Source organism: Montipora foliosa, chromosome 12, assembly GCF_036669935.1.
Source record: "Montipora foliosa isolate CH-2021 chromosome 12, ASM3666993v2, whole genome shotgun sequence".
NCBI classification, from domain to species: Eukaryota; Metazoa; Cnidaria; class Anthozoa; order Scleractinia; family Acroporidae; genus Montipora; species Montipora foliosa.
Genome location: NC_090880.1, coordinates 3,827,650 through 3,839,924, shown reverse-complemented (window position 1 = coordinate 3,839,924; position 12,275 = coordinate 3,827,650). Strand labels below are relative to the sequence as shown.

The following is a 12,275-nucleotide window of genomic DNA, read 5'->3' as shown; positions in this document are numbered from 1 at the left end:
AAAAAATAGATACCAAGTCCAGTTCATCTCAGTTGTGAACTTGAACTTATTTGCTTGGTTTATGAAGGTGAAAGTCTATAAAGTTGAGTCATGTACAGTTTATTTTGCTTTGAATTTCCATACAAACCTGCTATGTTGCGCTGATTACCCATGATGCATTTAAGAGCGTGAACTGCTCTATTGGCAGGGGTTTCTGAGCGGAATACTTTTTTTTACCGAATGATAGGTTAGTTGCTTGGCAGAGTCCTCAAAAGGATTCAAACCTAAAACGTCTGTAAACACCAGTTGGATGCTCTACCCACTGAGCTAGCTACTAGAACTCTTGTTCATGTTGGTTCTTTATCTTGGTTGTAAATGGACCAATAGTATTATAGACCAGTGTTTACAGGGGTCTTAGGTTTGTATGTTTGTGGGGTGCAGAGATGGCGCAGTGGTGAGAGCACTCGCCTCCCAATAATGTGGCCCGGGTTCTTTTCCCAGGATTCGGCGTCATATGTGGGTTGAGTTTGTTGGTTCTCTACTCTGCACCGAGAGGTTTTTCTCCAGGTACTCTGGTTTTCCCCTCTCCTCCAAAACTAACATTTGACTTGATTTACGTTAATTGTTGATTCAGTTTACAGTGTTCCCAATTAATGCTCAAGCGCTAGAATGACTATACACGTAAATAAAGTTCCTCTCCTTTCCTTCCTTTCCTTTCATTTCGTTTCCTGTGACTCTGATTTTTCAGTGGCGCTTTTGCCTGTAGCCAAACAACTAGCCTATCATCTTTCCCACAGACACATTTCGCCTTAAAATATCTATAGTTGCATTTGAAAATTTCACATGCACGACATTGCATGTAAAGCCTGCAGAACAACAGGATGCATTGTCCATTCAGAACCTAGATAAAGGCGTGCTTGTAGCTCAAGGGGTAGAGCGCCCGGCAGGTGTTTATGGAGGTTGCAGGTTTGATTCCTGCCTAGGACTCTAATTTTTCAGTTGTTCTTTTACCTGTAGTCAGGCAACTAGCCTATCATCTTTCGCCTTTGTTACTGAAATGAATAATAATTTATGCTGATCATGCAATAGTACTGTTGTTTCAACTCCTTTTCATTTCTGACAATATCAGTTCTAATTCCAATGATGCTTAAAACTGCTGAAGCTGGTTAGCGGCTGACTTACCTCCATTAAAAAACGTGCTATTAACTGAACTAAAACTCACTCAAATGAATTCTTTCATTGTCAATGAAAGTTTTGTGCGTTTCCGGTAATCAGTTAATTAACCAGTTCTGTCATGGTAACATTTCTGAAAATTCTCTTGCAAATGGATGGACAAACATCTTCACCAGCTATAAGTGGCTTGATCTGCTCTCCATTATTTTGAGTTTTGGAAAAATCATCTTTGTTGTACAACAGGTTCAAAAGAAATAGTATGAAAGATTATTATCATTTTGCCTTAGTTCTTAGCAACAGAAACAATAATTAGTTCTTTTAAGAAAAGTGGGCAAGTTTTTTGTTGTATTTTTTTTCAGGACCCTCATATCCTCGCAAGTGTGACAGAAGTCATGCATTCTTTCTTTCCATTTCTTAAGTACAATGAAGACTTGCTCATGGATGTTCTTAGAAAGGTGAAGAAAAGCTGAAGATGTGAAAATTAAGTTATAAACTATTTTATGCTTTATAATATCCAGCAGATGGGATATGCACTTAAGAAAACAAACCAATATAGCAGCTACACGTAACATACAATAACGCAACTTTCATATGACCTTGATAAAATAAAGGTAAAAACAGAACGTGAACAAAAATGCAGAACATTTCATTGGCTTATCTAACAAAAACAAACAAGCATGAATTTTCATTGTTTTAGCGAACATGGATGCAAACAATGTCATCTCTCCATGGAACTTTTTGGAAAGAGATCAACATTTCGCTTTGACGTCATTTGTAATGCAGTAACATGATTGGGCAATTGAACTGTTTACTACCTGTATTAGGAGTTTCCTTGGTGGAAAGCAAATTGCGAACATTGCACTTGTCTTGTAAGGAAAGCGTAGTTAATATTCATTAACATTTAGGGCCAGACAAAATTCAGGATAATTGAGAAGTCTTGATAATTGAGGCTTGAATGTAATGACTAGTTCACTGGATAAGATTAAGTACAGCTTTGGATCAGTTGCAAATTGAATTACTTAATGATGTATGAAGTAAATTAATATTAAAAACTCACATTAGCATTGCTTTCTCTGTTGTTAGCTATTCACTGTGGTCCTGTTCAACACAACTGGAGACCCAAAGGTATAAGAATGTTAAACCATTGCTGGTTAAATAACCAAAGAATACAGTGATCCAACCACATTTAGTTATTTTTTATGGGTACTGCTTTATTGTGATACTGACGCTGGTTTATTCTCTTCATTAAGGGTCCATGGAGTGCTGACGTTCTTCATGCTCGACGTCATGCAAGTGGTGCAGTGTCTAGAGTTTGCAAAGAGTTTGGGCAACTACTTGTGGTAAATTTCTTGTAATAGGATTCAATCTGTGAAGTGCTTAAGAAGTGAAAAATAATTAATGATAATAACTGACCAAAGTTTTTATTTTTATTTTTGAGTACTAATAATTGTTAAGGTATGGGTAATTGTGTGAAGAAGAACTCCCCAAAAAACCTGTTGGTCGACTGTCGGCCGTCTGTCGGCCGTCTGTCGGCCGTCTGTTGGATGACTGTTGGCCATCTGTTGGCCGACTGTTGACCGACTGTTGGCCGACAGGTTTTTTGGGGAGCTCTTCTTCACAATTACCAAGGTATGATTATTAAAAAATACTTTGTATCTAAAGTATACTTTTCACTACACTGTACTTGTTTTAAATTTTAAATATCATTAACCCATTGACTCCTGAACCGTGCCACTGATTGACCACCATTGACGAGTAAAATTGTCTTGTGTTAGACAGACTAAATTATATTACATTGTACTCCTTGGAGTCGATGCATTAATTATAATAATTGTGAAATAATAGTAGTGGCATTGGCAATAACGACCATCTTTGTTTCCTTTTTAGCCCATTTTTGATGCCTTAAAAGAGCATGTGCAGGCTTTGTTTGTGGGAGAGCTTGTTTCTATCAAAGACAGATTGACTTTGACAGAAGCTCTAGTTACTGCCAGGTATTGCATTTTCACCTTAACCTTGTTTGGGCCTGTAATCTAACTTAAATGTACATGGACGTTATTGCCTTTTTTATCCTAGTAAAACTAGGCACAATGATTTGGGACCTGTTGTGTGTCATTTTGGAAATTATTTGAAGGAAGTATAAAAGTACAGGTAGCAACAATGCAAATATTGCAAAGCATACGTCGAAAGTTGCACCAAGTTGCAGTCATGCCTATAGGAGAAAAGGATGTCTATTACAACTGTACTTGCAGCCTTCTCAAAATGTTTTTGGGGAGCAGGTTATAAGGAAAGTGGTGACGGTTTTGGTGCCAAAGGCAACCAAGCGAGTGCCCAAAGGGTGCAAGCTAGGCATGTTCCCTTTGGAAATTTTTTAAATTTAGACACTCACAGATGCAACTTGGTGCAATCTGGGGGATTTAGAGTGACGAAATTTCACATATGGAATTTCACACTTGCATGGTGTCTGATAAGAAATACTGGAATGTTAATAAAATAAACATTTCACATGCACAATGCAAAAAAATATTGCGGACGCGAATTTGTACGTCAAACAAGCTTTTTTTCAAGCCTTTATAATTTATCACCTCCAGTGACTTTACTTTAGAAATAAAATTGTGTTGTCTGTTTTTTTTCTTTCTCACCTCGTCATAATAAAATGAGACATTTTCTGACTGGAAGGAGGTGGTCAAACTTTCTGGGGAGGTGGCTCCTTGAGCCGTTGACCGGCCAGTTTTGAGAACATCGACTTGATATCCCCACACCTCCCCCAGAATTTGGCTTTTTTGGACCATTTTGCAACACTCTCAGGTACAATTATGGACAATGCACTAATCAGTGAGGGCTGTTGCACAACTGGATTCAACAAAGCCAGCCATAACTTGGGGGACTCTCTCCTGATTCGGTTCCCTTACGCTTGGTTCCCCTGGTGTTTGAAAGTACATGTACCGTATGTAGTAACTCCAAGCGTTGTAGTCTAATGCTGTACAAAGCTAAATTTCTCGGTGTTCGATCTACAATGTTGTAGCTGTTACACCTTTTGTGTCAACTGTGGTGAAAAGCTGTCCCCTGTATTTATTTATTTTGTTTAGCAACAAGCTTAGTACAGAGAAACAAAGTGCATTCCTTCGTGAACTTACAGATCCCATCAGGGAAATATGGTTGAGTGAAAAAATGCAAAGGTAGGTTTTTCTGGAAAGATATAGGTGGCCAATGGTGACATTGGTGCAACCATAAACCTATTTTCTGTTTCTCTGTTTATAATAATAATTATGTGCCTTCAGCTGATTCAGCCAATCACCAAGCTGAAAGGTACATGGTACATGTTGCTCCCAGGTGGTCTGCCAATGTTAAAGTAAAGTAATCTAGTTTCGGCAATAATGCCAATGATATTGATAATATTGCAAGTGAGACAACTTAACAAAGTCCAACAAAAATAGTATAATGTTTCTGTGAAATCAAGGCCCCTCTTTCAGCCACTGCATGCTGGTTTTTGGAAATTGAAAAAACAAGCGAGGACCAGCATAAACTTGGTTGGTGGGAGAAGAGCACTTGATGCTCCTGCATTATCCCTACTCTCCTAAGTCTGAGTGATATCTATGAATGGCACTATTAGGAGTGGCAGCGTGAACATGAATTACAGCCAAGTGTTTATATATTAGTGTTACTTTAATAAAATGCTGACATTCGAAGCCACCTGCAACTACTTTTTTTTGTCAGAACTAAGTTTTCAGGAAGATTAGGTTGACTTTGGTAAAAAATAAACCTTTCATGTACTTGGGTTGCACAGATCAATTTTACAGTACTTTTAATTAATTTTACAGGCTATAATTATTTTTCAAGTATCAACATTGATAAATGAAGTCATAATTTTTAGGTATTTTATGGGTAGTATACCTTGTAATAAGAAATTTTAATGAACATGGGAATCTCTTTTAATTAACAATTAATGTTGCTAATTTTTTGTTTCCAATAGTGCTGTCTCATCTCCACAAAATTTGGTTGCATTCTTGGGATTGGACCAAGACCCAGCTCTTTATTTTCAAAATGGTATGCATAAAATTATGTTGTGGTACATTTGTGTACTGTCGTGATTGGCTACTTTATACTAGAGATAAGCAAAGTTGTTTATGCTTGTTCTGAGAGGACTGGGAAACTTGTCAAGAATTTCAAAATTGGGAATTAAAGGGTACCAATCTGTTTTTTTCTGTAGAAAGTAAAGTTGAAGGTAGTGTACTTTGTGGAGTCCACTATGGCATGTTTTAAGTTTAGTTCCTGACGATAATTATACTGTACTTGGTAATCCAGGTCAAATGAATGAGTTCTTTTACAGGTGTAACTGTACCTGTATGTGTACAAGAAGGACATATGCGTATGTTGACATGTGTATAGGCATCATACGTTCTATGGTACTGTACTCACGTATATATATAATTATTATGGAGTTCATTGATCTTTGAGCAGCACTGTACTTTGAAAACCCCATTCAGACAATTACCGAGATTTTAGTGAGGTGTGCTTTCCCATGGCAACTGTTGACCTTGACCATATTTTTAGCTCGGCAAAAAACTGCCCTGCTGCTCATTTTACTGAGCAAAGGTCTCAAGGAGGTGACATGGAAAAAGAAGGTGGTACTGTAGATTCAAATGATCATTATGTGAGGGTTAGACAATGGGAACACCGAGTTGGTCAGACGTTTTTGTCAGACCTGTGTTACTGGACTACCTTGAAAGGTAGTCCCAAATTTCCAAATGTTCTGGCTATCTGGAAAGCACCTCACCATGACGTACATGTATCTCAAGTAGTATTTCAACTGAATTCATTAATCATTCAAGTGATCTTATCTGTCACTATTACAGTCTGGTTATTTTACAGTTTCCTGCTCTGCGACCTAGCCTTTGATTGGCAGTGAGGCTGCTGGTGACCTTGAAACAAAGTCTCTAGGCAGCCTTACTCCAGATCTATAGGCCTGGAACTACATGTACTATCAAACTATCAAACATTGTATAATTTCATTTATTGTTGAATTTTCAGAGGAGTTGAAGAGAAGGAGGTTTGAAGTAAGTTACAAACTTTAAGGGTTTTCTTACTACAGTGTATCAGGGTGATTTTTATTTTGTGAAAGCTCTCTTCTCCCTGCATTGTTTTTCAAGTTATTTGCTATGTGCATTTTTTTGTGCCTAGTTCTATTAATGGTAGATTTGTTTTATTCCAAGTTATTGTTTCATTATTTTTTTACAGGTAATTTTAGGCGTCATCACAATAATGGCTATTGTTCGAAGCTGTGTGTTGATTACCTTTGAGGTGTGTATGACAGGCCTTATTGCTTACTAAAAAGTATAGCACTTTTCACCTCATATACTTTAATGTTTCTCAAAGTCCTTGTAGAAGACTGCACAGTCATATGCATGTAATACTGTTCTTTTACAGGAATAATGAATTTTCAATTCATGGGTTAATGTAGTTTGTTTTGGCTGAATACAAAGTGAATGTAATTTATTTGGAAAAATATTAGGATTCCTGGTGGATGAAACTTGCTAACTGGAACTGGTAATAATTATTTTGTAACAAATTTTGAAATGACTATCAATTAAAACAAAAATTAAATGTCTTACACAATTATGTGCAAATTGTCTTCCTTGTACTTATGGAGCTGTTATTTGAGTATTGCATAGAGCTATTGATTGATTACTTATTACTCTCTAACATTCTACAATTTGGTGATGATAGTCAGTTGTAAGCCAGTTTACTTGTTTCTGTGCAGACGGCGACCAACACAGGGCTGTCCATTGGGTCGATGCCTGATGGCACTCCTTATGTGCGCAATCCATGTGCACCCTATGTATTGCCATTACTCGGCAATCTTATCCAGCTTGCAAAGTAAGTGATCTGTGATTTTCAGTACCAATGTGTGTTTGTCTGTCTGCTGTTCAGGAGCAGAGTGGCTTAGCGTAGTATTGTTGACCTCTAGTTTACCACTGTTATTTTTATGATAGTTATTGATTATTACAGGGTATTATTTTTGTTGTCACTGTTTTTTATTCTTTGATTGTCCAGCTAATGCTTTCACTCAATGCTTCTGGCCTCAGTTGTTCTAACAATGGATAGTGCTATCCGCCAGATTAATCACTATCCAGTGGATAAGTCATAATGAAACCAATTGCGCTATACAATAGATAGTGATTTCTCCGACGGATAACGCTATCCGCCTTTCGAACAACTGGGACTTGATCTTTAATCCTTGAAACACCACAGGAAACTGCGGAAACGTGACACCCAATTTCTCTACCATGTTTGTAATACAATGTCATGTATTGTCTTATGTCTCGAACACTGCAAAGCAAGGGACAAAACAAGTGAAAATGATCTTCAATTCTGGACAAGTATCCTGCCATATGGTGACCGTAACATGAATTAGAGCAAGCTAAAGATTTTAGAATATGAAAATTGCACAATTTATTTATACTTGTATTTAACTTGAAGTGGAAATATGAAAGCCAAAAACCTTATTTTGTAGAGGAAATGCCAAACAGAACTTGAAATGTTTAACGTAATATCCTGAATACAATTAAATAAATTTTAAGCAAGTGGAGTCAAGATTTTTCATATCAAATAGAGGTTTAATGTTCATTCCTTGGTTTGATTTTAACACCGTTGTGACAAATTAGCTTAGGTCATCAATGTGATTTGGAAATGTGCCAAACAAGGGCACTCATCGCATTGCTGGCAGGCCATTCTGCAAAAGGTTGTCTGCTTTTGCTTCAGGCACTGCATGCACTGTCCGTTTCCAAAGGGAGTAAGTCAATCAGTGACCACCTTCTACCTGACCTGACCAGAAGCTGCGTTTCTTTGATTGGTGAAACCACCTACAAGGTCTTTGGCAAGTTCAATTCGAAAGTCGAGTTCAGTCCTTGCAATAAACAAGTGTCTTTTTTAAATTAAGGCTTAAGACTTGGGTCACTTAGTGTTTTGAAATCCAAAGAAAAAAAAAAGATTTGATTTTTTGATCATGGTATACCACATACTATTACATATTTAATTAAGATTACAGAAGCACAGAGGTCTGAAAAGGTCATTGCAGTCTTCCACCCAAACAAGCCGTCAATCATTAATGCCAAATTTGTGATCGATTGTTTCATGCACAGATATTTGTTCCAATCAGTCACAGACACACACAACCAGTGAATGCAGTGACATTGGTCATCATTGTAACCCACGAACAAACAACAACAACAAAGTTATCTAGCCTTTGAAAAACTGGGGCCAAACTCTTACATAGGTTTTTTTTTTTTTTTTTTGCAGATGTGTGAACCGTTTGTATGATCCTGCTGTCAAGGCTTTGATGTTTGGTGAATATCCAGCCGCACTAAGCATGCATGAACTGGACAAAAGTGCAATCTATGGTAAAATAAAATTATATTTTAGAATAAAATAGATGTTAAAGCCTTTAATTAAGCAAATACTGGGCAGAGCCTGGGAGGAGAGCACGAGTTCCCATCAGGTGACTACCTTATTTGGCTCTTTGATTCATCCCACCATGTGAGCCTGCTCGGTTTCACATATTTTCCAAAGGCTCAACTTATTCTGTTTTTCCATTCAGCAATTTAATCCCTCCCCCCCCCCTCCCTCTCTCCCCCGTTTTGCTTTCTAGCTCATTTGTATTTTTTTTCCTTACAAGCATATTGTAACCTGGTTAATAGTTCTCTTTAGTAAAATGTGGGTGGGGAATTGCTGTCTGTGGCACTCTTTCAGCCCTGTGCTGAGGCCCCGTTAGGGAGGGGGTATATTGTTACTTCACTGGACTGGGTTAACTTGGTCCCAGGACATTATGCTAGCAACTATGCCCGCCTTGCAATACAGGCATGAGGCACCCCCTCAGCTACGTGCTAAGGCCCCTCATCCAGTGGTCCATACCGGCAGGTGGGTATTATCTACACCTTGCCAGAACATTCCCTGCTTCTCGTTTTTGCCCAAGTTGTGACTGTTGTCTTTAATGCTCACCAAAGCATTAATTGTAGATTAAGAAATTTATTGAAGTCATAATGAATGTAATAGGAAAACACTAACACTTTTTTGGATATAAACAGGAAAAGGCAAATGGCCAGTAAACATGATATGAAGCAAACGTCCAATTCGAACATTTAAATGGTCTTTTTCACTGTTTATGTGGTTGCAAACTGTGGTTGCAGGAAAAAGTAAATGTGTTGCGAAGAATGTTATAACTGAAATGACTGATTAAGTGAAACGATCCGCGCAAAACCTTAATTGCCAATCAAAAACTATTGCAGCTATTCAAGCAATCATGTTTCATGTTTGCAGTTCTCATAAGGAAAACATGTGTAAGATTAGTTTCCTTGAAGTTGAAGTGCACTCCGTGATTCCATTTTGCTGGTAATTCAATTCAAGGATACTCGTGCGATGAACTAAATGTGAGACTATGAAATTACTCGGTGGGGCAATGACAAGAGATGAGAAAATTGTCAGTCTGTCACGCAATGTAAATATTTCAAACTTTCTAGGGTCACGCTATAGAGAAATCTAGAGCATTCTAATAGATTATGTAACACAAATAGCAGTCAAGTGAAGCTATGATCTTCGCAGTTATGAACGCAATTTTTACAATTGCATAGAGAAGCCTGAAAAATTCAGGACTTCAACGGGGTTTGAACCCGTGACCTCGCAATTCCAGTGCGACGCTCTAACCAACTGAGCTATGAAGCCACTGACATTGAGAGCTGGTCATTTGTGGGTTCTAATGGTCCCGTGAGGAATGAATCAATGGTGAAATGGTATATGAAATGAATCATATGAACTGCGGATATGAAATCAAGTGAAGCTATGATCTTCGGCTTCTCTACGCAATTGTAAAAATTGCGTTCGTAACTGTGAAGATCATAGCTTCACTTGATTTCATATCTGCAGTTCATATGATTCATTTCATATACCATTTCATCACGTCAAATAGCAGTATTGTAAGCTTCCAGAATGTTCTAGATTGTGAAATTATCATATAAATTATAAGAACTCAACTAGCGAGTCGTTTGTTGTTGTCGGAAGAGACCAACAGTTTGGAAAAGGTTAATTATCTGCTACGGAAGCTATAGAGAACTGTTGTGGAAGTGGACTATTGTGAATTACTGTGTGGTTGCCAACTGCGGAAGTTCATCCTTAAAGTCAAGTGGTTCAAGGGTTACTGTGAGTTTGTGTCAGGGGGGACTCGGCAGGTACAAAACACAGGTCACACGTTACGGGTCACTGGCCATTGTTTTACCAATACAGAAAGTATCCTAAATTAGGCCTAAGGTTAGCATTAATTTTATGAATGTTTAGGATACTTCTTCTTTTAGGATGTATTCTTTGGTAAAACAATGACCTGTGACCTATGTTTTGCACCTGCAGTTGGTGACTGAAGTTTTAGTTAACAGTGAACTTAATTTCTAGCTGTCAGTAGGTTCTGTTGTCTAGGAATCTCTCCCTTGTTAAAGTCTTGAGGTTTAAGGCTTTAGAACCTGAGTTAAATAACTTTTCTGTTGGTTAGAGTGTAAATTTAAATTTGGTAACAGTTAATTAATATTCTATTCCTGAAGTAACGTTTATGGTCAGGACAAAATGTTACGGGTTGACATAAACAAAAATTGCAAAACACAAAAGTCATCCTGATGACGTATGATTAATGTTGTGGACTCAGTTGGCTGCGTGTCATAAGTCCACAACATTTTGACCATTGCGATGACAAATAATAATAATAATTATTGTTGTTGAGAAGAGTACAGACAAGGCTGAACCACATTCAATTTTTTTTTATCTCAATAATCAATGCCAAAGAAAATGTTTAGTTTAGAGCATGACCAAGACAATGACACTAACAAAGAAATTATGCAATGATTGGTTTATTTCCCAAACTCATTGAGTGTTTCTGATTGGCTGTTACATTGCATGACACATTGACGCGAGCATGATGCGAGGAGTGTTATCTAGACTCTTACAGACAATGGCAAATTAGCCAATCAGATTGCAAGATTACAAGCAGTAGTTGTAGTAAAACACATTGTTTTCTTCCATTTAGTGTTGCAGGGCCATGTGAATGTGAAAGATCGAAGTGAAAATGCAACTACTTTTAACCCCATTCTTAGTTCAAAGACCTTTTTGTACCATTTAGCAGATTCATGGTAGGATGAATTGTTATCTTTGTTGTATTGTTTTAGTTACAAACCTGTCGATGGAACACAAGCACTCTCACCCCAGGGCCCACCCTGCTCCATGAGTTTGATTCCAGAATTCAGTGTCACATCATGTGGTTTGAATTTTTGTCGGATCTATTCTCTACTGCACGAAGTTTTTCTCTGGCTACTCCAGTTTTCCCCTCTCCTAAAATTATTGGATTTGATTATTTGATTTAGTCTCCACAATAACTAAACTTAAAGCGATAATGATATTAATAAACACACAGAAACACTCAGTGTACTATTAGTATTATTTGGTAACATGACTATGGGTTTGTAGTTAACATGAGGCACCCTTGAAATTATACTTCCTGGAAACAGCAAATTGCTGCAACCCAGCCGTGAATGCTGATAGCAGAAACCTGTCACACTGGCTGTTGTGTCTGAAAGTGTTCACTTTTTCTTATTCAGTTACCATGCCTTAGGATATGCTGGTGCCTGCCTTACTCATGACTTCTACAGTCTTCCAGGCTTGTCTCAACTCCTGGTAGATAATATCGTTAAGTCGCTTATCCATGTGCCAAACTACAGATTGAGGTTTGTCGTACGTATCCTTTAAAATGGTCAAATTCAGGGCTCATGATCTGGCCATCTAATGTCATAATAGTAAAGTTTACCACAGTCTTAATTTTCTTGATGTTTGCTTTAAATTGGGCATTAGTTTTGATTCAAGGGCTCATTTGGTAAAGAAAGTAGTGGCTGTTCAGAAAGGAAAGCAGCTGACTACCTTATTTGAACGAGGCAACAAGGGCCAATTTGTATGTGCATAAATCAGTGGCCATTTTGGAATATGGTGTATGATTGAGCTTGCAGAAATTTGGGATTGCTAAATTTGTCTTGACATACCTTGTACTGATCAAGTGAGATTTAAAGGGCCATACTGTTATACTGTAGTTGGAAACACTG

The 12,275-nt window shown here is 37.7% G+C and overlaps 1 protein-coding gene and 1 non-coding gene across 2 annotated transcripts in view; one reads left to right on the top strand and one right to left on the bottom strand.

Annotated features, from left to right (window-relative positions):
• Positions 1 to 12,275, top strand: part of LOC137979750 (exportin-5-like) — a 43,177-nt gene that overhangs the window by 20,370 nt on the left and 10,532 nt on the right. The window contains exons 16-27 of the mRNA XM_068827091.1: positions 1,512 to 1,607; positions 2,236 to 2,277; positions 2,403 to 2,492; positions 3,040 to 3,143; positions 4,239 to 4,328; positions 5,123 to 5,196; positions 6,181 to 6,206; positions 6,388 to 6,450; positions 6,911 to 7,026; positions 8,449 to 8,549; positions 11,213 to 11,315; positions 11,781 to 11,917. Coding sequence (XP_068683192.1) covers positions 1,512 to 1,607; positions 2,236 to 2,277; positions 2,403 to 2,492; positions 3,040 to 3,143; positions 4,239 to 4,328; positions 5,123 to 5,196; positions 6,181 to 6,206; positions 6,388 to 6,450; positions 6,911 to 7,026; positions 8,449 to 8,549; positions 11,213 to 11,315; positions 11,781 to 11,917 — 1,042 coding nt within the window. The remainder of the gene's footprint in view (positions 1 to 1,511; positions 1,608 to 2,235; positions 2,278 to 2,402; positions 2,493 to 3,039; positions 3,144 to 4,238; positions 4,329 to 5,122; positions 5,197 to 6,180; positions 6,207 to 6,387; positions 6,451 to 6,910; positions 7,027 to 8,448; positions 8,550 to 11,212; positions 11,316 to 11,780; positions 11,918 to 12,275) is intronic.
• Positions 9,795 to 9,867, bottom strand: Trnas-gga (transfer RNA serine (anticodon GGA)). Its single transcript has one exon. It is a non-coding gene; the product is annotated as a tRNA-Ser (tRNA).